Source organism: Acyrthosiphon pisum, chromosome A2 (genome assembly GCF_005508785.2).
Source record: "Acyrthosiphon pisum isolate AL4f chromosome A2, pea_aphid_22Mar2018_4r6ur, whole genome shotgun sequence".
NCBI lineage: Eukaryota > Metazoa > Arthropoda > Insecta > Hemiptera > Aphididae > Acyrthosiphon > Acyrthosiphon pisum.
In genome coordinates this window covers 109,789,376-109,814,726 of record NC_042495.1, presented here as the reverse complement: position 1 = coordinate 109,814,726, position 25,351 = coordinate 109,789,376, and the positions used below count along the sequence as shown (strand labels likewise).

The 25,351-nt window shown below is 27.9% G+C and overlaps 1 protein-coding gene and 1 long non-coding RNA gene across 3 annotated transcripts in view; both read right to left on the bottom strand.

Annotated features, from left to right (window-relative positions):
- LOC115034070 overlaps positions 1-9,953 on the bottom strand; it is an 11,789-nt gene extending 1,836 nt beyond the window's left edge. Inside the window, exons 1-2 of one of the 2 annotated variants that reach the window (XR_003839452.1) lie at positions 9,120-9,953; positions 8,827-9,051 (exon numbers count right to left, since the gene is read on the bottom strand). This is a non-coding gene — a long non-coding RNA (uncharacterized LOC115034070). The remainder of the gene's footprint in view (positions 1-8,826; positions 9,052-9,119) is intronic. The other variant, XR_003839453.1, reaches the window with a different exon arrangement.
- An 8,643-nt stretch (positions 9,954-18,596) lies between these two features.
- LOC100161613 (GTP-binding protein 10 homolog) lies at positions 18,597-21,928 on the bottom strand. The gene is made up of 7 exons (XM_001950307.5): positions 21,340-21,928; positions 21,134-21,278; positions 20,072-20,236; positions 19,497-19,715; positions 19,200-19,438; positions 19,017-19,140; positions 18,597-18,950 (listed from the first exon to the last, which is right to left on the bottom strand). Exons 1-7 carry the CDS (start codon positions 21,445-21,447, stop codon positions 18,727-18,729), a joined length of 1,224 nt encoding a protein of 407 aa, XP_001950342.2. The 5' UTR covers positions 21,448-21,928; the 3' UTR covers positions 18,597-18,726.
- Positions 21,929-25,351: the final 3,423 nt, after the last annotated feature.

Below are 25,351 nucleotides of genomic sequence, written 5' to 3'. Positions count from 1 at the left end.
ACATTCATCACTTCGTTCAGAATCTAAAACACACATCATTGTAAAATCAATACATTCATCGTTCCACTCAGAATCTAAAATATTTAATTTAAAATTCACATTTTATCACACATGTAGGAAATCCATAAAAAACCTTATTTAGATAATTATTATAATATACACATTTCTTTTTTAGTTGGTTTTTATATTATGAAAATATATAATTTAGTTTTAAACCCCTCCCGAAAATTTGTTCCAACTGCGGCCTTGAAGATAATATCAAAATGTCATGAATAACACACAAAAAGTATATACCTAATATTCAATTAGGATTAAGTCAAAAAGGTGACACAAATATAATATCACCAGTTATATATTATTTAACTTAACAAATAAACTAACTTTAAGATTCTGAGCATCTAAGCCTAAAAGTATAAATCGAGTCATAAAATAATACAAATCGTAATACCAGAATATTAGGTACCTATCTATAATATATCAATAATAATAATGGCCTTTAGAAAACTTAACGTTCTCGAAAATGTAATGATGTGGGCGATGACCGTACTATCTGCTATATAATAATATATAGGTACACGTCGTCGCCTGGGAGATTTTCGAATTGATCGGTCTCTGTGTTGGAACACTTGTATTTAGCTCATTAGCAATTCTCAATTGAAACCTATCTACGTCTAAATCAAAAATGGCTGTCAATAACAGCAACGATATACAGACCACAATACTTGAAATTATCGAAGTAATTGTAATCCGTGTAATGGAACACATTTATGAAAATGAAAGCTACGATGAAAACCTAATACGAATTGTTACTCCTTTTATTTCTTCTATTCGTTAGAATAGAATTTATTTATTCAATAGAAAAACTATAGTTTTCTTCAATAATATGTGTGGTCAAAATTATTGGAACCAAATACAATATTATCGATAAAATCGATAAAATTGAACATAGGTTAATTCTAATTTATTTATTTTTGAATACATATTATAAGGTTTTAGATTAAAATATTGAAAAACGGAGTCCAATGCGGATTATTATACAATTTTATTTTTATTAATAATATTAAAAAAAGCTAAATATATAACTTTAATGATTGTTTTATTTGCAACTGTAATTATTAAGTACTGTAACAGTGTCTTCTCCGGCCGACACGGCAAACATCTTAGCTCTGATCCCCCACCAAGGGTTTGGTCACACTGTGGTTTACCAACCATGCATATATCCAAGAACTCGCAAACCGAGGACATAACATCACTATTATTAGTAACTATTCGCTAGAACATCCAAACATAAATAATATGTGTGGTCAAAATTATTGGAACCAAATAAAATATTATCGATAAAATCGCACATAGCTTAATCCTAATTTATTTATTTTTGAATACATATTATAAGGTTTTAGATTAAACCTTTGTGTCAACTAAACGATTAAATCAAGGATTATTATATGGAATGTATATTTAACGAAATATTTAGTTAAAATTAGATATTTAACTTAACCTAACCTAACCAAATAAAATTAGAACTTAGAAGTTTGAAATTTTACAAACTTTAATATTTTTGCTTCAACGAGCTTAGTAAATTTGTTGTACTTAATTCAAAAATTACTAACTATAGGAATTCGAAACTTTAGACTACATTTATGTAATAATATAATATTTTTTACCTTGTGCAAATAAATTCATTTATAATAATAATAGTATATTACGCAAATCAAAAGACAGTTCAAAAGTATAGGAATATAATATAAGATAAATTACAAAAATGTGCAACTCCCCTATAAGCATAGCTTGTGATGGGCAGTGTTGGGAAATATCTAGATAAATTTCTACTCAGTTATCTTTATCTTCATCTGGATAAAATTCTAGTTATCTATGAGTACTTATCTAGATAATTTATTTAAATGAACTAAAAAAAAATTTGAAAATTTAAAATATTTTTATTATTTTATTTTTACATTTTTCTATTTTTCATCTATTACATAGAAAACACGTTAAGTAATATGCATTATAATACCATGATTTTAATATTAATTAATATTCATTGTTAGTCTTTTACATCGTAAACAATGAGAAAACCCAAAAATAGAAATATGTAATGGGCATGTAGTAGGTAAGATTGTGAGAACAACTAATAATAGCAAAAGGAAAAACATCTATCCCTGCTACCCGCCGGCCACCGGCCACCACCGAATGATTATGGTCTCATTAGCTGATACCCGTTTCATAGAATTGTGTACAAAGTATGAAAAATAATTATTGTTTTAGACCGACAAAAATAAACAAACATTCATAATGGTTATTGAACTCACAAGCATAATAATATTATAATAATTGTAATTTATAACAATTTAATATTTATAAAACCCTATTTGAATTCCCGGTATTTCAGTTATTGCTTAACCGATCTGTACGACCTCTGTCCTCTGCTTTAAAAAATTTTAAATTATGTATTTTTTTTTACCTGTAGACTCAAGTAAGTATCCTGAATATTTTCAAAATTAAACATGAAATTATCTCATATTTATCTAGATAAAAATATACTAATTTTTATCTTTATCTAGATAAAATTTAGTATAATTATCTTTATCTGTATCTAGATAAAAATTATTACAGTCATCTTTATCTTTATCTATATAAATTATTGGTTATATATTCCCAACACTGGTGATGGGGAGTTTTAATTGAGTTCAATTATTGACAATTTACATACATATTTCTAAAACATAATTTTCATAATTACATCATATGTTATTTAACGATAATCATAAATCTATTTGTGTAAGATCAACATTTTTTAAGTACAATTTCAAATCTTTTACATTTTTAAAATTACATATGTTTATTTTAAGTATTCTACATAATCTGATTGCAATTAATTAAAATAGTACTTATAATGCCAAACTGTTTATGGTAGAGGAAAATATAGATTAATATTAGTTTTATAACGCGTATTATAAATATGATCAGTATGAACAATATTATTTTTAAAATTATGATATGTAAGTAATAAGTTCTTATAATATAAATATTTAATATTAAGTAGATTAAAAACTTTGTATACAAATTCATTATTGGTAAGCCTTGGTAAATTTAATATAAATTTAATTACATTATTTAAAGTAATATTTAAAGAGTGAATATGAGACTCATACGCTTGTCCCCAAAAAACAATACCATAACATAAAATAGATTGTACTAAAGCTAAATAAATTATACATTTCATATCAGTATTAAATATATATCTCAAATCATGAAATACATAAAAAATTTTCTAATAGTATTTGTAAGAATATTAATATGGTAATTCTATTTAAATTTACAATCCAAGGTGAGGCCTAAGTACTTAATATAATTAGAATTCTCAAGAATAACACAATTATCACAAATACCAGATTTACATTTAAATGAATGTATGCATATATTTAGTTCTGGACTATTTACTACTGAGTTAATATTAAAGTGAATATATTTAGATTTATTAAGATTTAATTCTAATAAGTTATTATCAAACCAATCTTTAATATCTTTAATCACATTGTTTGCTTTTATATTTAAAGACTCTGTACTACTACTATGAACTAATATAGCGGTATCGTCTGCATAGCAAATTATTTCAGCATCAATAAACAATAGAGGGCCAAGAACAGTGCCTTGAGGAACACCATGTGTTACATCAAGTGATGTACTTACTGAATTCTTCAATTTAACTATTTGAGTTCTTTTAGATAGGTAGGATTTTAATAAATCATACATTTTACCTCTTAAACCACAGTAATAAAGTTTTTTTTAAAGTATCTTATGATTAACACTATCAAACGCTTTTTTAACATCTAGAAACAATCCTAGAACCTTAGAGTCACTGTCTAATTTGTCATGTATAAATTGATTTAAAAGAAATAAAGCATCATTAGTTGATTTACCATTTAAAAATACAAATTAATTTTTTGAGAAAAAATTATTTTTGTTTAAAAACTGTAGAATTCTATATTTTATACATTTTTCGAATAACTTAGATATGGTTAAGGATAGTGCTATTGGACGATAATTAGAGATATTTTTAGAATCACCTGTTTTATATAAAGGAAGAATAAGACATTTTTTGAAATTATTAGGAAATGTACGTAGAGAAATTGCAAGATTGAAAAGATAGGATAATGGGTATGATATAGATTAAGCAACTTGTAGTAAAATATAATTAGATAAACCTGATTCATAAAAGGAAGAATGATCCTTTATTAATTTCAATAGATTTTCAATTTCAATATTATTTATTGGATTAATACAAATTGAATCTGATATATTACATTTGTTGTTAAGATATTCAAAAGACTTAAAGTTAAAATCAGATGATTTAAAATTATTCTCTATGGTAGGCCCAACATTAGAAAAATATTTATTAAATATATTACAAATTTCAACATTATTAGTAATTAAATTACCAGAATTATCTCTTATTTGATTGATTGTAAAAATATTAGTTTTTTTCCCAGAAATTTCTTTTATTATATTCCATAGTTTTTTAACGTCATTACCTGCATTAGTTATTTTATTCTGATAATGTAATAATTTAGCTTTTTTATTAATTGAGTTAATAAATTTCTATATTTAATATATATTAATTTAAATTTTTTATCAAAAGATCTTTTTTTTAAAGTACAAGCTAATTGATTTCTTTTTCTAATAGAGACAATTAAGCCATTAGTAATCCAATCTTTAAGCTTTTTATTTTTATTTTTGTAGTTAGATTTATTAGAAGATAGGTTAATAAATTCACTAATTTTGAGATTAAACTTATCAAATGATTCATCAATGAATATAATATATCCTTCAATTATATATTATGTGAGTTGCAGTTATAAATGTTTTTAAAAAATTAATCATTTTAAATTATAAATTGATAATTGTTATGTTTTAATGTTATATTATGTTATATTTTAACTTATATTATTCAATTGCTATATGATATAAAAAAATATATTTGTTAAATTATTAATTTGAGACGAATATTTAAATTAGTAAATAATAGTAAAGTAAAAGTAAAAGGGTATACAGTGTACATTAAGATAAAAGTTCAATAAAATTGTTTTTTGTAATTTATAAATTAGAAACTAAAAAGACACATTCACTCTTTATGCGATTTACATCCTAATTAAAAAAAAATAGATTAACTTTTTTTAAACTGAGTTAAGTTAATATTTTTTTCTATGTTAACTTTTAACTTATAGAGTTACATTTATAATTTGTTGACTGTTAACTTTTAACTTATCGATCTTATATCCTCTTAACTTAACTTAACTTGAGTCAATTATTTTCATTAACTTGCCCACCTTTGATTAATTTGACAAATCTTAAATTAAATTTATATCAGTAAACATATCAGATAACATATCGGTAAACGATAAACGATTGACACGGATATTAGTTAACATAATATCAGTAAAATGTAACATTGGAGTATCCAACAATAAAAATAATGTATCCAGCATGGCATAAACCTACGCTGGTACCCAAGTTTGCCAAAAATTCTGCCAAACAAACACACACGTGTTAAAAACCTACCATTCCAACCCCTTTTACATAACCCTACAAACAAGCTAATGGCCTTAGTCGCTGGGCTTAAAAAGATCAATAAAAAATAAATAAATAAAATACAATAAAATGTACAAATATCTTATACCTATAGCAATAAATAATATATATACGAATTAAAACGAAATAATATTACGATGTAAGTTCCTTGTATTATTTTCGTATAAGTATATAATATTCGTAAAATAATTACGAAAATTATATAAATAATAACATTAATAACCATCTACACAACTGTATATTATGCAAGGGTAAACCAAAACTACATTTTATTGTCAGGATGTTATTTTATTAAGTAATATTATAATAATGGCAGACACGGTGTTCGATCGCCGCGACGCGTATCTTACAACTTACTGACAACGCATGATAGGAATAACTATCATGTGACAACGAAAATAATTATAATATTCGCCCGAGTGTACGACCGCTCGGCGTACACGCACACAAACTACCTTTGTTATATAAATTATAAGATTAAAACCGGATACGGGCGGCGATCGATCACAGACTTCTATATAATACTGTATACCTATATCTGTATTATATAGAAGTCTGTGCGATCGATACACACCAGACCGATAAGGCTGATCGTCAAAACCCGCAATTGAAGGGTGGAAATGCAAAAGGTGGTATTGCCAAAAACCAAAATGTTCACAAATCAAGGAAAACGGTAATACATTTTCTGACGACTATAAACATTCAGAATAAGTTTATTTATATGTAAAAAATAAAAACTAAACGATTGACAGTGTCAAAATAAATCTACCTAAATTGTAAACATTGTTTTTAATGCTTTAAAAATTTCGTGTCAGACCAAAACGTGGTATTGCAGGTTTTGAAAAGGTAATGGCAATATCACGTTTTAAAGTTGTTCCTATTTCTGTTGATACAAAACGCATTATTTCCTGCAATACCACGTTTTGAAGAAAAATGCAATATTGCCAATACCACGTTTTGCAATGATATCAAGTATGCTTCAATACTAATAACATGGGCAATAATACGTTTTGACTTTAACATGATTGAATATGTAATACCACCTTTTGCATTGACATTAAATGTGGCAATATCACATTATGCATTGAACATCAGTTTTAAAATCGATTTTATTCATAAAAGTAATCGATATAATTTAATTCTGACTGCAAAATCGAACTCCTCACATTTTTTTCCATAAGAATCGATGTTTAACTCGATTTTCGAAATTTTGGCAATACCACGTATTGCATTTGCACCCTTCAATTGCCATTAATAACGAAAATATAAATAATTTTACAATTTATTATAAAGGCTCTGTCTAACAGAACGCGTAATAACGCGCGTTAAAGCGGTAAATGGCTCGTCGGCGTGGTTCTTTCACGCGTTTCATGCCCACAGATACCATTTCCGTAATCATAATGTTATTAATATATTATTATTATTCCATGTTAATACAAATAGTATTTCAAAAAAATTGAAAGTGCATAATTATAATACGTACTGATATGGTTAGGCGCGGGTTCCCCCCTACGTGGAGTTGGGAGATTGTATGTATTTTCCCAACACTTCGCATACATTTTGCTATGCGAGTGAAGTGTATTTGAATGTATTTGATAATATTAGTAGAAATTGTACTTACCAACGTATACAGCTATCTATAAAAACGTATAAAGTTTCGATAGCAAAATTAATTTATTATAAAAAGTAAAATAACCAATATAACACTAAATCTATACATCCAGACTCGGAAAGTACAAATTGTTTTCACCAGAACGCGTTATGTCAATCTACTTCCCCAATAGGTACGTATTCTTATATTATTATTATAATTACAGCAGTGGTTGAATACTATTATATTATAATCATTTTATTTTCCAATTCTCAGTTCTCAATTTACTGTGCGTTTGTAGCACTCTATGAGCAGACTGCAAAGTAGGTATAGGTACCATTACAGACTGTCCGGCCGTTATTTTTATTTTTGAGTACCTACGTATACGGCATACGTAAATACGTTAGATTTTATTGTATACAATTATCAAAATGTTCAGTTTATTAAAATTAAAAAAATCAAGTATTACTAATAACGAAGATGACCCGAAAAAATTATGATTTATATTCAATTTTGGCTTTAGCGGACTTTTTGTAACAACTAAATTTCAGTGAATCTTAGCCCCTGTAACTATTCAATCCTAGTTACGCCCATGGATCCACAGCCAAGGCCGCAGTGACGTAGTGACTTCATAAACTTATAAGACACATTAATTTTTATTAGTAATTATTAATACTTATATATTAATAATTACGCATTTGCGTAAATGGTAATTGACAATGATTGGCTTAGTCTTAGTGTATACTTAATAAATTATTTACTACCTATAGGTATATGCGAAATTCCAAGACACCCACCATCCTTTATATAACCTAAAAGGTATCCTAAAAGCCCTAAAAAAGTAGTTTTTTTTATTCATTTTCATATTATTTTGTATTCATTATTTAATTTTTTTTTATACATATATTATTTACTAATACTGATTTGAAACAAAAGGCTGTTTCATTTATTACTTATATAATATTATGTCATTTATTATGTTTTTTATTTTTATAAAAAATGTTATTCAGTATAAAAAATAAATAGTATTATTTATTACTTTTACTAGGTAGTACATATTTCAATAAAATACTAATGGGAAATTATTTCCCGTTATCAAAATCCTATCTCCGTAATGATCATAGGGAAATTATTTCCCACTAATTTTTAAATACTTAGAGTAAAAAATTTTTTTTTAGTATGTTTCCAATCTTCCTAGACCAAATAAGAATGATCTCTGAAAATTTGGTAACAATAAATTTACTTTTTTTTCCTATACTTTCTCTTCTCGCAGACCTTATAAACAAAGTCACAATGAATTCCCCAGAGTTATTATTATAAACAACGGTTATAATTATAATTAATCCACCGAGTAGATAACCGTATCATAAACCAATTACCAACATCTAACCTATTTAGTAGTAAATCGTTATAATTTCGATAAGACTCTAATATAATAGGTAATTATAATAATAATAACAATAATATCTGGATTATTAATTAATTTATCTTATTTGTTGATCTGTAATAGTCTTAAACTAGAAGCTATGAAAAAATAAATATAAAAAAAAAAAAAACAAAATAGAAGTTACTCGAAAGCATTCTATACTTAACGAGAAAGAATGGACGTACGTGAAGAAAAACCAATTCGATGATTAGTTACTTACTTATTTTTCAGCTACAAATCCAAATCTGAATCATTTCCTTAATAATATTATGCAAGCAAGGCTTTAATTTCAGCATAATTATTTTCGTGCAAGTTGTATTTTGCCATTTTTGCTTAATGTATGGCTGATAAGTATGTGTTGCCAATATCGTCGTGAACGGTACTATTGTCAGTCACAACCGGAATATTGTCGTAATATTCGATTGGGAACATTGTGGCGTATCAGCTGCGAGAGAATACGTCGAAATTTGATAAGTCGAAAAATTACAAAATAATAATAAACTAGGTACCTACTATTACTCACTGTTCGTGGACGAAGCGAAGACGTTACAGCAGACCGACGGACGACGAATGACGACTAATCCATTGATCGATGACGAAAAAAAAAAAATGATGGTTTTGCTCATGACAATAATAATGTCATGGGTAAATAGACGAGTGGGTGGATGGTTGGGTGAAACACTCGCGTAAAACCAGTTCTGTGGTAAAACTGAGGTCGCTATTTTTCTTCACATTATAGCCAACCAACCACGAGCGGACTCGTTCATTTCGCATCCACCGTTTCGCGCGGTTTATTTCGCCACCAAACGATAAGTGAGTTATGAGCATTTTTAATTTACATTTATTATGGGCGGTGGTTAACTCTCCCGATTGTATGGTAAACTCTCCCGGGTCAATCTATGTTCACCTGAAGGAAATGTGTAAATTTTCCAGGGTAAACTTTATGTTTACCTGAACGAAATGTGTAAGCTCTCCCGGGTCAATATTATGTTTACCTAAAGGAAATGTGTAAACTCTCTCGAGTTGTTTTAAATGTTATTGTTACTCTATAAATTGCCTTAACATCAGATATTGTGAATGTCATTAAAAATTTTTCTATCAATTGTATTATTGTTAACCCGTATTTTCTATTTAAATATTAATTACAGTAGAAGCCGCTTATTAGAAACACTTTGGGACCAAAGTGAAATGTGTCAATTAACCGATTGTTTCGAATAAGCGATTTAAATGTCCTAATATACGGGCGATCCGTCCTGGTACATTTTGTTTCAATAACGCGATTGTATCAATAATCCGTGTTTCTAATAAGCGGCTTCTACTGTATTTAAACCTTAAGTTTTTTGAAATCAGCGTGTTCCAATTACCATAAAAAGTATTAGTAGTATTTTGACTATAATATTTTATAGCTCACAGCAACAATGATTTTTATTATTAACAAAATTATTTTAGGGTTACCAACTCTGTAATTACAAATAATGTCCCATGCTCCTCTAGCTTATAGTAGTATTGGACTAAACCCGAGAGAGTTTACCATCGGGAGAGTTTACATGTCATTAAAATCGGGAGAGTTTACAATCGCCCTTTATTATACACACATAACTCACTTAAAAACTGAATTATCGTAAAAAAACTTCCAAAAAAACACAGATAACGTTCTTACCCTCAAGTTTCATAATAGGTCGATTGACGATTCACTCTAATTTTTAAACTAACGGCATACAACTTGAATAAAATTTCGCGTTTGTAAGAAGCAGACAACACATGCGGATGTGGTGTCATCACGATTGGCGTCCTCCAAGATGTAGGTAACTGATAAAAACGTACAACTTACGACTTCTGATATAATTTTTAACCACCTAAAACTTATCCTTCTTAACCTTCTTAGTATATAAACACAGAATAAATTAAAACTTCAATATTGTTAATAATTATTATTTTTGTAAATTACATAAAAACATCATGAGATTGTAATGCCCATAAAAAAACTCTAAAATACCCTGAATAAAATGTGTTTATGTGTTTTGTTTATTGATTTTGTTTTTGGTGTAAATCTAAAACAAATGACCGTAGATATATGAAATTTCGACTTGTTTTGAGCTGTGTATGGACATATTCAGTTTCCAATTGTCTATAAATATCAATAAAATTGTATTGATTGAGTCAAAACATTTAATGTAAGGCTCCTAATATATTGTTACAATGACAGTTGAAAAATATTAAAAATACATAGTCATAATTTTCTTTGTAAGCATTTAAAGTTCGACTTTTGAGAAAAAAGCAAAAGGCCTAAAAATCACGAAAATCTGCAATTATTTCGAGTTAGAAATTCTTTAAAAATGTTCTTTTTAAATCTAGATTTTAAAATGTAATACAAAATTATTTATAAGTTTATTTACCTTTATCAAAAGAAAAATGTCAATAAAAAAGACGAAAGTCAAAATAATTTTTTATGAGCGTTTGAATTTCATATTTTTACAATATTGGATAATTCACTCGATTTCTCAAGTAGTGATTTTTTATTTTGTTGTAATTTTCCAATACTAATTAAAATTACCAATTAATAATAAGTAGGTAATAACAATATATTACATACATAAAGCATACATGATACATTAATATCCACACTGATAAACCATCTCTATTCTCCGCTCAGAATTGTTTTTCGTATACCTATTTTTAATCGTGTTTAAAATCTACACAATAATTATGATCATTGCTGTTTGTATATTGCTAGGTCTTTGGTATATTTGTATATAGCCAGTCTTTGTATTACTTCTTTATTTTTACCAAGCTAGATAGTTTACGGCACCGTCGAGTAACAATTTTGCAAAAAAAGATGTCAAAAATGTTTGTTCGAACTAGGAAAGTGATTGAAACAGTTTTTTAAACGACTTATATTATGTTCCTTAGATTTTTAAAAGGAAGGAACTTATTTTGACGCATCAAACTGCGTTATACTGCTTATTTAAATGGAGATCTTTTCGTTGACAAAAAAAAAGTTTTAACTATATTTTCGACCTCTTTAATTGGCCACCATAGGGTAACTTGCAGTGGCGCAATTATCGGGAATTGGGTGTGCAATTCACAAGGCCCACGGTTTTTGGGGTGTCGGTGTCGGTCATTTATTAAGGAGTACAATTTAGGCAATTCAATTCACATGTAGTATCGGCCCCGCGCGGAACGTGCATGTGTTTGAGTATGTAAATCGAATAATCGATATTAGTGTGACTGTGTGGGTGAGATATAATTACACGCGCAGATAAAGATATTGATTACTAACACACATGCACAAGTCAGTGATTGACTTCGATGACTAATTTATATTATCGAAGCACTATTTTGATGAACAAAATTGCTTTCACAGGAAAAACTCTCACGCCTCGTTGATATGTCGGATTTTGGTCATTTTTTTTATCTGAAAGATGAGAAGTTTTTGCAGGTCGGATCAAAGCTCGAATTTTTATTTTACTTTAAATAGACCCGTAGTATAAAAACACGTTTGAAAAAAAACAAAAATTGTGCATTATTTAAATGCATATTCCAGCTTCTATTATTATAATTTTCAAAATCGGCAAATATTGTGTATATTAAAAATGTGTATATTAAACGGTTAAGTATTTTATTTAGTAAAAACAATATAAATCTAATATAAAATATCCACACTGACAAACCGTCACCGCTCAGATTCGTTTTATATCATTGAATTCAAATTTAATGCCATGCAATATGGTTACTGAAATTGTTAATATCTGAAAAATATCATTCCTAGGATTGTTTGTTACTGTTTTAGACTTCCCTGATTCTGATAGCCCTCCGGATGTCGCTTCGCTGTACAGTGGGTTACAAGTGAAACCATATTGCATAGCATTAAATTTGAATTCAATGATATAAAACGAATCTGAGCGGTGACGGTTTGTCAGTGTGGATATTTTATATTAGATTTATATTGTTTTTACTAAATAAAATACTTAATCGTTTAATATACAATTAAAACCAAATTAGGTAAACTACGATCCAAAATTTCACAATTCCAAGTTTTTGATAGTCTTAGGATAGAATAAATTGAAAGAAGCTTATACACTTGAAGGAAAGTTGGTGCTGTTGGATGTTTATTGGGTCCGGTTGCTTGTCGCACTGTTCCAAAGAATTCCTAAATAGTAATATAAAAGTTAAATTTATGTGATTATCTTTTTATTAATGCTTTTAAATTACCTCTATATGATTCTGGTTCATTTTATTTGTTAGAACATACTTAAAACCACATTCCTTAAACAAATTATTTGTTAAATCAATAGTGGAACGGATTGTTACGCAAAGTCCTTTAGCTATACTTCTTGTTAAAAATTCATTCTGAGTTATATTACCTTTTTCAAAATGACTTTCCCATTCATCAAGCCAGCTCAATGCATCTTCTAAAACCTTAAGTTAAAAAGTATTGTTAAAAATGTAGTAGGTAATATGAAAGTATTGTTGTAAAATACTTTAAAATCTTGACTGTTCAATGTTAATTCTTATTCCCTCCTTTAGATATTTACTATTTAAAGCATCAAACAAAGAATTAAAAATTGATGTAAATTCCTGTGTTTCTTCACTATCTTTTAATGATCCAATATTTTGATGTTCTCTGTAAAATTTTATTCCACAGGCCATTGCATTACTAAGCACCTGTTATTAATATTTAGATTTATAATTATTTACTGCATAAATATGCAATAAAACTTATCTATGTATACTTACATGTGTTGCTAATTTCACTGACATCTTAGAAAAATTGTCTAAGTGTATGTGGCATTGTGTATTTTCGGACAAATTTGTGTAGGTATTGACATATTTTGTGAAATATCTAGTTTATATACTGTATTGTAGTGCCACCAACTTACACACGGTTTATTCGCATGAACCTATATAATATTAAATACATTACATTCACTATAATATTGAACAGAAAATATAACTTTAAAGAAACTTCAATGGTTACTTTACCTTTAAAAGTTTTTTCTCATAGACTCTATTCCTCACACATTTAATTAAATGTGGAACATCAGAAAACATAAAGTTTTCGATTATCATTCATTGGGTGAATACCTAATGTAGTTATGACAGTCATTTTTATTAGCAGTAATTCCCAATTCAGTCCACATTTTCGGTTTGTCTGTGCCCTATCAGATATTACACCATCAATTTTAGCACCGTGGTTAGTAGTAAGTAGAGGATATATAAATATATTATAATAAACAATTTTTGTACCTAAAAATACGACTGTCATGAACAGATCCTGGCCACCTAGCAACGATATCCAGTATTTCACATCTAGGTCCACACACAATTTGTACATTTATTGAAAATATGCCTTTTCTGTTCCTGAAATTTTTCCCTTGATTACCTTCAGGATTTAGTATTGGTATGTGGTTACAGTCTACTGTACCATCAACATCAAAAAATCTTGAATAAAAATAATTTTTCAACTGTGTATACTGTAAAATATACTTATTTAAAGCATTATAAGCATTATGAAGAAGTTATTTTGAAATTACCAGCAATATTAGAAAGTAGCACTTGATTATGTATTTTTCCTTCTAGAGTAGCAGGAAACTTCACAAAAGTCGGTAACTTACTTGCTATTATTCTTGAAATATCTTTTACACATCAACTTATAGTTGGTTGGCTAATACCAACCAAATCATCAGTAATTATCTGTAACGAAAAATAGAGTAGATCTGTAGATCACTATTATTACTCACTCAATCACTCACTTGGAAATTTCCAGTTCCATAATACCGTAACACTGCAAGTAGTTTCAATAATTATGGAATTGGAAGGCCTATCATTGAATTGTCATTGAATTCAGCTTCGATGTCATTAAATACAAGAGACATTAAACTTTGCAATACCTACTGTAGTTTTAGAAAATCTATGAAATTTAAATTTAAATTGCATTTTAAGTGAGATTAAATTACTAATTATAATTTTTTTTGTAAATATTTTAATTTATATAGGTAGAACTATGTCCATAGCTAAGAATAATCAGTCTGTATAAATGCATTTTAATTATTTCTTGGATATTATGTTATTCATAACCGTGCTCATTTGATAGCCAAGGTGGCTGGTACTTGACAACTCTACAAATTGTTTTGTATATTGAAATATTTTCATATTATTAATAATTATAATGTGTTTAACACATTAAATTGTAAAAAATGAATATTATTAAATACATATTGTATGGTAAATTCTAAATTATTTCACTTGCCTGAATCTGTTGAAAAATTCTTTATCGTCATAAAAATCAATTGGATTTTGCATTTTTGCATGTCTCTAATGTATTGTTTAGGAACACGTTCATTATTTTCTTCAGCAATTAGCACTGTAGTAAAAATTAATTAATTCTACAAAGTCTACTACATCCATATGTTTTACTTCAATGTGATATGATCAAAAACAAAAAAAATCATGAACATAATTATAACATATAACTCGTATTACTATGTCATTACCATTAAAAGAATTTTTTAAGCATGGTCGAGACCAGTCTTTATAAAATCTTCTAAATAAGCCGTACTTTTCATTTTTTTAAGCTCAAGAATTATTCATGAATCTCATTTGAGTCATAAGCATGACTTAAGCAATGCTTATTCTTAAGAATTGACTATAAATACGGCCCTTAAATACTTGAACGAACGGTTGCTTGAAAGTTCCCTCCGCTTGGTTAGCCTGGGACTCGATATGGTAAGCAATCGTTGATTTGTTTTTTTCCATGTTATTTGCTTGCTTTCTTGTTACTCCTTACTTGTAAGTTGTAAGCTATTTGAATGTTTTTGAGATTCATGTGTTGATATTTCTGATTTAATTTGGCTAAAATGTACTTTACCAACACCTCACAATTATAATTTTTTTTGTTTTTGAAATGACTTGTGCTTTTATCTCATTAACACCGTGCGTTGCTATATGGCAACATAGATTATTCACAATAATTTTTGAGATATAACATATTATGTTTTCAACAAAATGTTGGTTAAAATTGTAAATAAAAAAATTCTGGCACTAATGGGTTATGTTTAAAATTATGGCCAAACTATTGCTAATGGTATATCTGTTGAATTATTTGAGGAAGAAGTAGGTAATGAAAAAAATGGAGTAATTTTATGTTAATAATAATAATACATAAAATAATTTAAATATTTAATACTTAAATTAATTATACTACATATATGTTTTTTATGTTACTTCTATTCATTATATTTTAATTTTGTTTATACCCACAAACGAAAGTCTAAAATAACCGTGATATTAATATATATTATACAATGATGTGTTTTTTTTTTTGTGTGTAGTTAGTAGTTACACGTCATGTTATAGTAGAATAAATGCTTTGGTTTTCATTAGATAATTGATAATATGGTAATATATTTAAGTTGTGAAATAATGCTTAATATTTAAACCAATACTTTATATTAATGGTAACTACTTTAAGAGTGTGGGGTGGTATAGAATAAATATTCAAAATAATCGAGAAAATCAAAAACAAAATTGGTTACAGAAAAACTGGATAATAAAACATCACTTAGAAGTGACAAACTATTAAGCTCAGATTAGTTTTTGAATACGTAGGTATAATAAAGTGAAATAAAATTATTTTGAATTCAAGTTTAACAAATCCTGATTACAGTAATACGCAGATACTTTATGCTTAATGACAAGTACCCCTACATTCGTCACCTAACTATACAGCTGAGCGAATGGCATACATATTAATAGCAAATATTTAAATATTAAAATCATTTTCAGTTAGATATTTGAAAATAATACAAATTTAATTAGAATCAATTTGTACTGTTAAATATATTGTTTATGATAGTGATACCTACTCATCATTGTTCTTAAAATATTGTATTATAATTAATTATAATTATGCATGAATATTGCCGAACAGAGTTACAAAGTAAATTATCAATCTCAAAACGTTTTAAACTTATTAAATATTTGAATTGCCAGTAACCAATCTAGGAAAACATGTATTTAAGTAGGTACCTATTTTTTTATTCATATTTAAATTATACATAAACTATTATACATACCATTCTGGGCTATGGATTTGTATAATAAACAAGTATATAGTTTTGATAATTTAATCTCCCCGTAATAACATGTAGTAAACAATTTTTATTGAAAAAAAATGTGTGTTTAAGCATATTTTTTTAAAAGACTAAATAGTTAATCTATTATGTGTTTATGTATATTATAATTAATATTATAATATTAGCTAGGGATGTATTCATATTTTGATTTAAAATATGATGATTGATAAGTTGTAACATGAATAAATTAGGTATTAAATATTGTTTTCTATGTAAAATTCATAGAATAACTTCTTATAATAGGTAGATATACAGCATACTACAGTGCCTATATTTAGGTAACTTCAGAAATGTTTATGACACTATATTAGATAATTATATTGATTTGAGATTATTTAATTGAGATCTTGGTTCAGAAGCAGAGAGAATTTGATATAAACTGAGGTAAAATAATTAATTCAAATATCTTATAAGTTATTGTATGCTAAGTCAAGTAGATAGATTAATTTCTTTCAATTAAGCTTGTCATTATATTACCTATAAGATTGTATAATTATATATACTGTATTATTATAATTATTTCTGACTAGAAACATGTATCAATCGATCGTTCATTTTCAATTTTAAAAAATACCAAGATTTTAATTTATCGGCTTTTTGTTGATCATCCTTCACACAAACCATATTAGCTATTTGCTGTAAATATTGATTTTTCAATAAAAGAGTAAGAACCAATATTCCTTCTTTTTTTTTTTTTTTTTTTGGGGGGGGGGGGTGAGGGGGGAGGGGGGAATTGTCCTACTGTAATAATATATATAATGCATATATTATGCTTGTTTAACTGATTATCAAAAGGTTTTAGACAGAGTTAATAAACATTAAGCTTGTACAAATATTGGAAGTGATTTGAACTGACGATCAGGATTTGAGAATAATAAGCAACTTATACTGGAATCAAACCTCAGCTATACGTGTGGAAGCAGAATTAAATGTCAGAAGATAATTCAATAAAAGAGTGGCGGTACAGGGATGCGTCCCGTCACCACTCATGTTTAACTTATACTCGGAATTCATTTTTTAGGAAGCTTTAGATGAATTCAATGTGGGTATAAAAGTAAATGGTGAATGCATTAATAGGACGCCACACCTGCATGTGTTGTTTCTGTTTTACAAACGTGTAACATACCAAATTTACGCTCAGTAATTCAAGTTTTATGCTGTTAGCTTAAAAATTAGAGTGAATTGACCCTTCATGAATTGTTGGAAGTGTTTATACGATAATGAAGTTATTAAGTGAGTTCTACGTGTACAATACATGTAAATTAAAAATGCTCATAACTTCCATAAAAACTGAATTATCGTAAAAAAACTTCCAAAAAACACAGATAATGTTCTTACCTTCAAGTTTCATAATAGGTCTATTCACTCTAATTTTTAAGCTAACGGCATAAAACTTTAATTTCTGAGCGTAAATATGGTATATTATGCGTTTGTAAGATGGAGACAACACATGCGGATGTGGCGCCTTCTTAATAATATAAGATTTTATAGATATGATATTGATGTACTCTAATATTTTGAATACCTAATATTAGGGATTAGATCTTAAGTTAAATACGCAATTTTTAATCATTAAAATATTTTTTGTCACTTTAAATTTTAAATTCAAAATATTAAATAACTATATTATGTACTTAGTTCTGTTAATTATTTACCTAATGTTTTAAATCCAGACAATTTATTTTTAGTCTATGTTCCGCTGATTTTACGGACAGGAATTATGTTTTCAATGCATATTAAACTCCATAATAATACATGGATGTTGGATGTGTTATAGTCCGTGACTTCATTATTCCGGTGTATTTTCTACCTTTTTACCGCTCCACATAAATTTCACATAACGTGTTTTAAATAATATTATGACTAAACATTTAATAAAACATTAAATTATTTAAATAAAGTCTTAATCAGGAACAAAAAAAGAATAATAATAATAAAACATATTCTGGTATTAAAAGTAAAGTACAAGGTAAATGTACATTAATTTAGATCAGCACAGGACCACGTTCTCTTAGTTGTTCTTTGATATTTTTTAAAGATTTGTATTCTATATTATTGTTTAATTCTTCATTGATATCTAAGAGTTCACGAACTGTTGATTTTACTCGTTGCACATCATCTGGTTGATCTTTAGCTGATATCTTTAAAATTTTATCAAACTTAATAGCTTTAGATGGTTTTATTTCATCAGAATATGACATAATTGTATCTGAAATAAGGAATTGTATATTAATACTTTTAATACTACAATATGGAAAAAGGACAAGTAATCTACCATCTAAATGTTCTAATTGGTTTTTGATCTCTAAATATTTCTCATTAGCACCTTCTGTGTCCATTTTGTTAATTATTAACATAGCAGGTTTATCTAGTAATTCTTCTTTATATAACTCAAGTTCCTTTAAAGAAAATAATTATTTTACTGATTATTTTATTATAATACAATTAAAATACAAACTTTATTTAGTAAAACTACTGTATCCAAACATGATCGAAACTGATGCTTAGGATTTAATTGAAAACCGTTAATATCAACAACAAGGAGAAGTAATTTTGTCCTCTCTACATGTCTGAGAAATCTATGTCCCATTCCAATATTACAATGAGCTCCTTCTATAAGTCCTGGTAAGTCAGCCATTGATATCTGTCGCAAGTCATCGTAAGTCATAACACCAATATTGGGTCTTATGGTTGTAACTGTAAATAAATAAAATAATTAATATATTTAATTTTTTTTTAAAAATATTTTACTCACATGGATAAGAAGCAATTTTAGGTTTAGCATTAGAAATAGCTTTCAGCAATGTAGATTTTCCAGCATTTGGAAAACCAACAAGACCAATATCAGCAATTAATTTAAGTTCAAGTTTAATAGATTTGCTTTCCCCTTTTAAACCACAATATCCATTTGTTTTGTTGCCTCCAACTCCACCTTTGCCAACAATTAATTCAGAATCTGGCTCATTTAATTCACCTATAAAATAAAGACAGTATACATGACAGAATTATTGTAAATAATTACTAAATATATAAAAATAGTTAGGTAGTAATATTTAATTTATTTTAATGACAAAAATCTAATTTTTTTATTTTGTCAAAAATTAATGTTAATACAATTGTACAAGACATATCAGATGAAACTATAATAGAAAGTATATATCGATCATAGTAGCTTGAAATAAATGTACACTTAATGATCTAATAAATTAAGTCTATCAAAATAATACTGTATAAGGATAAGTAAAATACATATTCTTATTTTAACAAAAAGAACAACATAAATTATAATATGAAACAAAATTAAACCGTAAAAAAATAATTATTGCTTACCAATTAACACATTTTTATCATCATAAACAGTGATGCCAGTAGGTACATTTACTTTTTTGTCTTCGCCGATTTGACCAAGAATACGTCTAGAATGACTATTACCACCCATTTCTGCACGTAATTTTTTTAGTGGATATTTTTTCAAAAAATCCTTCAGTGTCATACCTACAAATTGAAAATATGTTTAACAAATAATAATATATAAGCCAATCAGAATAACAAATATACCTATATTAAACATATCTTGATATTTAATTTTTAGATTTAAACAATTTTTGTTAGGTATCATATTTTATAATACTAATTACTAAATCATTAAAGTTATGACCACAATAATAATGAAGTATAATAATAACCATGAAATATAATGTATATTTAATAATGTAACATTAAATGAAACCCTCTTTAGGGAAAAATCTCTAAACCAATATCAACACAAAATTTACATCAAGATATCTTCCTAGAAGACAAACCACACTATAAAGACGCAATTAATTAAATAATTAAAAAATAAATAAATTAAACTTAGTATCCTATCGAGTATTGGTTATACATAATACTTCTGTTAAGTTGATTCGATACTGTGGTTTTCTGTTTTTGTCTAACACACGAGTGACATAGTATTTTAGACGTGTTTTTGCCAAACATACCAATTGATCTAATGAAGCGATAAGAATTCTGAAAAATAGATTTCAATTTGTCGTCAAGTCTACTTGAGATCGACTTTCCCACATTTTTGATATAATAACTTAAATTCCTAAAATTGTCATATAAAAAAAAGAGTATTTAAAAATGTTTGTATTTCAACTTTTGGAGAAGTTAAAATCAAAAAATGTGGTAAAGTCGATTTTAAGTAGTCTTGACATCAAATTCAAATATGTTTTTAGAATTCTTACCGCTTTATTAGATCATTTGGTATGTTTGCCAAGAACCCGTCTAAAATTCTATGTCGAGTGTATGTTAAATAAAATCACGGAATTGGATCCCTTTAAATTACCAAGATTAAGCTATCTAGATATAATATAATATATAAAATATACCTATATTTCAATAGATAGGTACCTTCTGTAGCTACAAAGCAGACATCACCTCCTTTACCACCCTCACCACCATACCGGGGAAAACCAAAACCACCAGTTCCAGCTTTCACATGTATTCTCAACGAATCCAAAAATTTAGAGTTTTGTTTTAAATAATTTCTTATGGGCTGCAACAAAAAAAAACCATAACATGAATAAAAGTAAACACTTATTTCTTAATTATTTTACCTTCGCATCTTTTTTTGACGAACTATATTGACGAACAATTCTTTGTAATAACAAATTTTTGTGAAAACAAAACATTGTGGAAATTGTATAATATTTACAATGTAGCATACATAGTTAGTACGTATCAGATGTGTTATGTGTATATGGCTAGTTACTGTTTTTTTTTTTTTTACGAGATGATGTTAATTATCACTGTTCAATTTATAAATTATTTAATTATAATAAGAAATTAATAGCTATTATAGGTAGGTAGTATTTGAGATTTTCCAGCGATTCAGCTTTCAGCGTGTTCGGTAGATCGGCTTGAGTGCTTGACTGCTTGAGAAATAATATTATGTACTTGATATTTATGCCTGTGAAGTTGTTGTGTGATTTCAGTTTTGTATAGTGGTGTGTAATTCACGAATGAATCAGTTCACTGAATTGATTCACTCAGGTGAATCGAATGAATTGATTCGGTATCTACGAAAGAGTCGATTCACTAGTGAATCACTAGTGGCGACACTGTAATTTGCGCTTTTGAGAGTGAATCAACTTGATACTATAGATAGTAGAATCACTCTACTACAACTCTCCATAGTATTCTATGGAGTGATTCTACTATTGGGGTTCAAAATAATATATAACTATATTATACTATAGTAAACTAGTACTATAGTACTAACTATACTAATTCAGTAAATGAAAAATATAAATAATTGTTGCAAAACTAGTATTGTATATTTTCCAAATAAATTTACAAAAACATATATTGTCTTCAATCTCATTTTAGTACTCAACAAATCATACTGTTATTTGGTTTTTTATGATTTTATAAATTATAAAAAATAAATAAATATATAAGTAAATATATATAACATATTAACACTGTAATACAGAGTGAGAGTGTTTCATAGAATTCATTGAATCACTGAATCATTGAATTGATTCAGTGAATCGATTCATTTTAATGAGCTGAATCACATGAATTAGTTCACTGAAATGAATTGAAAGTACCCATCACTAGTTTTGTACATTCGTGCACGCCGCACGGACTAAATACTAGATAGTAGCTATCTGATAGCTCCTGTCATTTGCCTCTTATCACTTTTGATAAAGTGGTAACAACAAACCACGGCTACTATCTAAAGCCTCGGTGGTAACCGAAATACTGTATTTTATTCTATTGTCCATCTAAAATAGATTCTAAGGGGCCTCGCCATCGCATTGATTTAAGGAGAATTATTTAGGCAATTTCTAATCTCGTTGTCGCCACCCGAGATCTATGTGTTAGTCGTAAATGATTATTAGTGTGTGTGGCGTCCATGCGGGTCAATTGTAGCGGTACCGAGGGCTCTCACACGCACTCACACGCAAATGTCAGTTTTTAATATTGTGATCATGAAAAAATGTTTATTTTTCACTCAAACACACGATTCTAATTCCAACAATATATCGCAACGATTAACTCGATTTGCATTCTGACAAAATATTCTTTTTTTCCATTATTTTTCTACGAGGCATCGGTCGACGGTCGAGGTACATTTTTAAAATTGTATTAAGTTAATTAAATATTTAAGTTGGAAATTCTAATTTTTTTTGAATTTTTTACAATTTTTATTGCATTTTAAATTACAAAAATTAAAAATGTGGTTCGACCGTTTCCTTGTATATATTACCGACAATCCGAATATTTTTTCAGAATAAAAATCGTGATAATTGTTGGCACGTATTGTTGGAATTAGAGACAGTAGTTTTTGACAAAAAAAGACGTGGTAGTGATGCCCCTTAAGGGATTATAATAAGCATACATATTATTTATTTTTCAAATATAATTCAAGATTCAAGATGAATGAATAACAATTATTATTATTATTGAGATTGCACTATTCAATATTAATTATATTATAAGTTATTAGAAATATTAAATAAGTATTAAAATTTCGCATTTTTTGTTATTTATTTACCTTATTTCAAAAATTATTTCAATAAATTATTAATTATAGTCATTAGCCATTACTCCTTAGAGATAATAGTGGCATAAACAATCTGGTGAAGTAGCTATTCAAACAAAGGTAGTCTGTAAAGTTATATGGTTTCTAAATTCTAATACCTCAATGTCAAAAATCGAAGATTACAAAACAAATCATAGTTTTAGTTAAACATAGGTAGTTAAAACATACCAAACGGAAATTTATACAGAACTCCGACCAAACCCAAAGAAATAATTGTATTTTTTATTTTTGCTGTATTAAATTTAAACATTTTTCTATAACATCGTGCACCAGCAATTGTTGTATGCTTTAAAATGTTCAATGTATTCAATTTGAAATATCCAATACAATCTTTGATTGTGAATTCATTCACTTTCACTTTGATTGTGGTTCTTCATTCGAAAATATTAGCAAGTAATGTGATAAAGCCATACCTATTATATTAGACCAGATTTTATCTTATCTGAACAATGACGGTACTTATGTCTTAATAAGATAAGATATGTATTTATTTATGAAAACAATAATTACAATATTAACAAAATAATATAAGTATATAAATAATATAAATTTACTTAAAATATACAAGTATATAAATAATATAAATATTATAATTATAATAATTATTATTCTAATATTAGTATTATATTATTATGTAAATATTTTTACATTGATCATATAAAAATTACTTAGAATAAGATTCAATATTCCTTCAGCTACCTACAACATTTTTACGATAATATGATCGTAGTACCTTAAATTAATTAATAACATCAAAATTGAATATTGAATTTTTTTTTTTTTTTTGAAGTTTAAATATACGAATAAACAATTAAATGAATTATAAAAAAAAAATTTTAATATTTTGAATATTGTACAATATAGTTGTTATAATTTTTAAATTATAGAAATAACTATGGAGAGGCTCGATTAAATTTATAAAAAAAAGCAGTTATTAATTAAATACTCGGTAATTAACAAATTATAAAAAATAATCAGTATCATTATCAACAATAAAACTAATCCAGCAGTATTGAATATGCGTATTGTCATTTTCATAACACGTTTGTGTAAAGTCAATACCAACAAGTCGACATCGTCATTTTTATACCAAGAAGAATTTTGTCAACCTAATATAGAATTTAATATCGTTGAATGTCATTTTTTTCGGTGCCAGTTATCGTTTACAGTGGCGACCGCAGGCACCGCAGCAAAACAGCTTTCTGCAGGCACTCAAGACTCGCCTCCCCAAAGCCGACAGAAATGACCTACGTTTAGGTGTAGGTGGTTCAGCCACTGTCGCATTTTCGTCTGCCTCATTGATACTTACCACGTTTATCTCCTCCTCGTCGTGCAATGATACTATTTGCTCTTCATCAAATGGCAAGATTTGCTCTTCATCAAATGAAAAGATTTGCTCATCGTCCGATGACATCAATGGCTCCGAGAGCGATACCGACTTTAGCTCCGAGACTGTCGGCCACTTCTGCTTCAAGTCTGATGGTCCCATTGTATCCATTGATACCGTTGACCCTATTAGATCCGAGTACGATGCCGTCCTTAGGTCCGAGTCTGACAGCCACATTTGGTCTGTTTTGCCCAATTGCGCTTTGCTCGTTGACCACATTAGCTCCGAGTGCAATTCCAACTTTAGCGCCGAGTCTGTTAGCCACATCTGCTTTACGGTTGATGGCTGCAGTTGTTTATCATCCGTTGCGCACTTGAGCTCCGAGTTTGATGGCTGCAATTGTTTATCGTCCGTGGCGCACTTGAGCTCCGAGTTTGATTCTGAAGAAAGTTCCGACTTCGATAGCCGCGTTTGTTTTGAGTTTGATGGCTGCAGTTGTTTATCGTCCGTGGCGCATTTGAGCTTCGATTTCGATTCTGAACAAAGTTCCGACTTCGATGGCTGAGTTTGCTCGAAGTTTGATGGTAGAGATTGTTCATCGTCTGTTGTCCACTTTACCCCCGAGTGCGATGATGACCAATGCTCCGAGTCCGATGGATACATCTGCATTACGTTTGTTGGCAGCACTTCT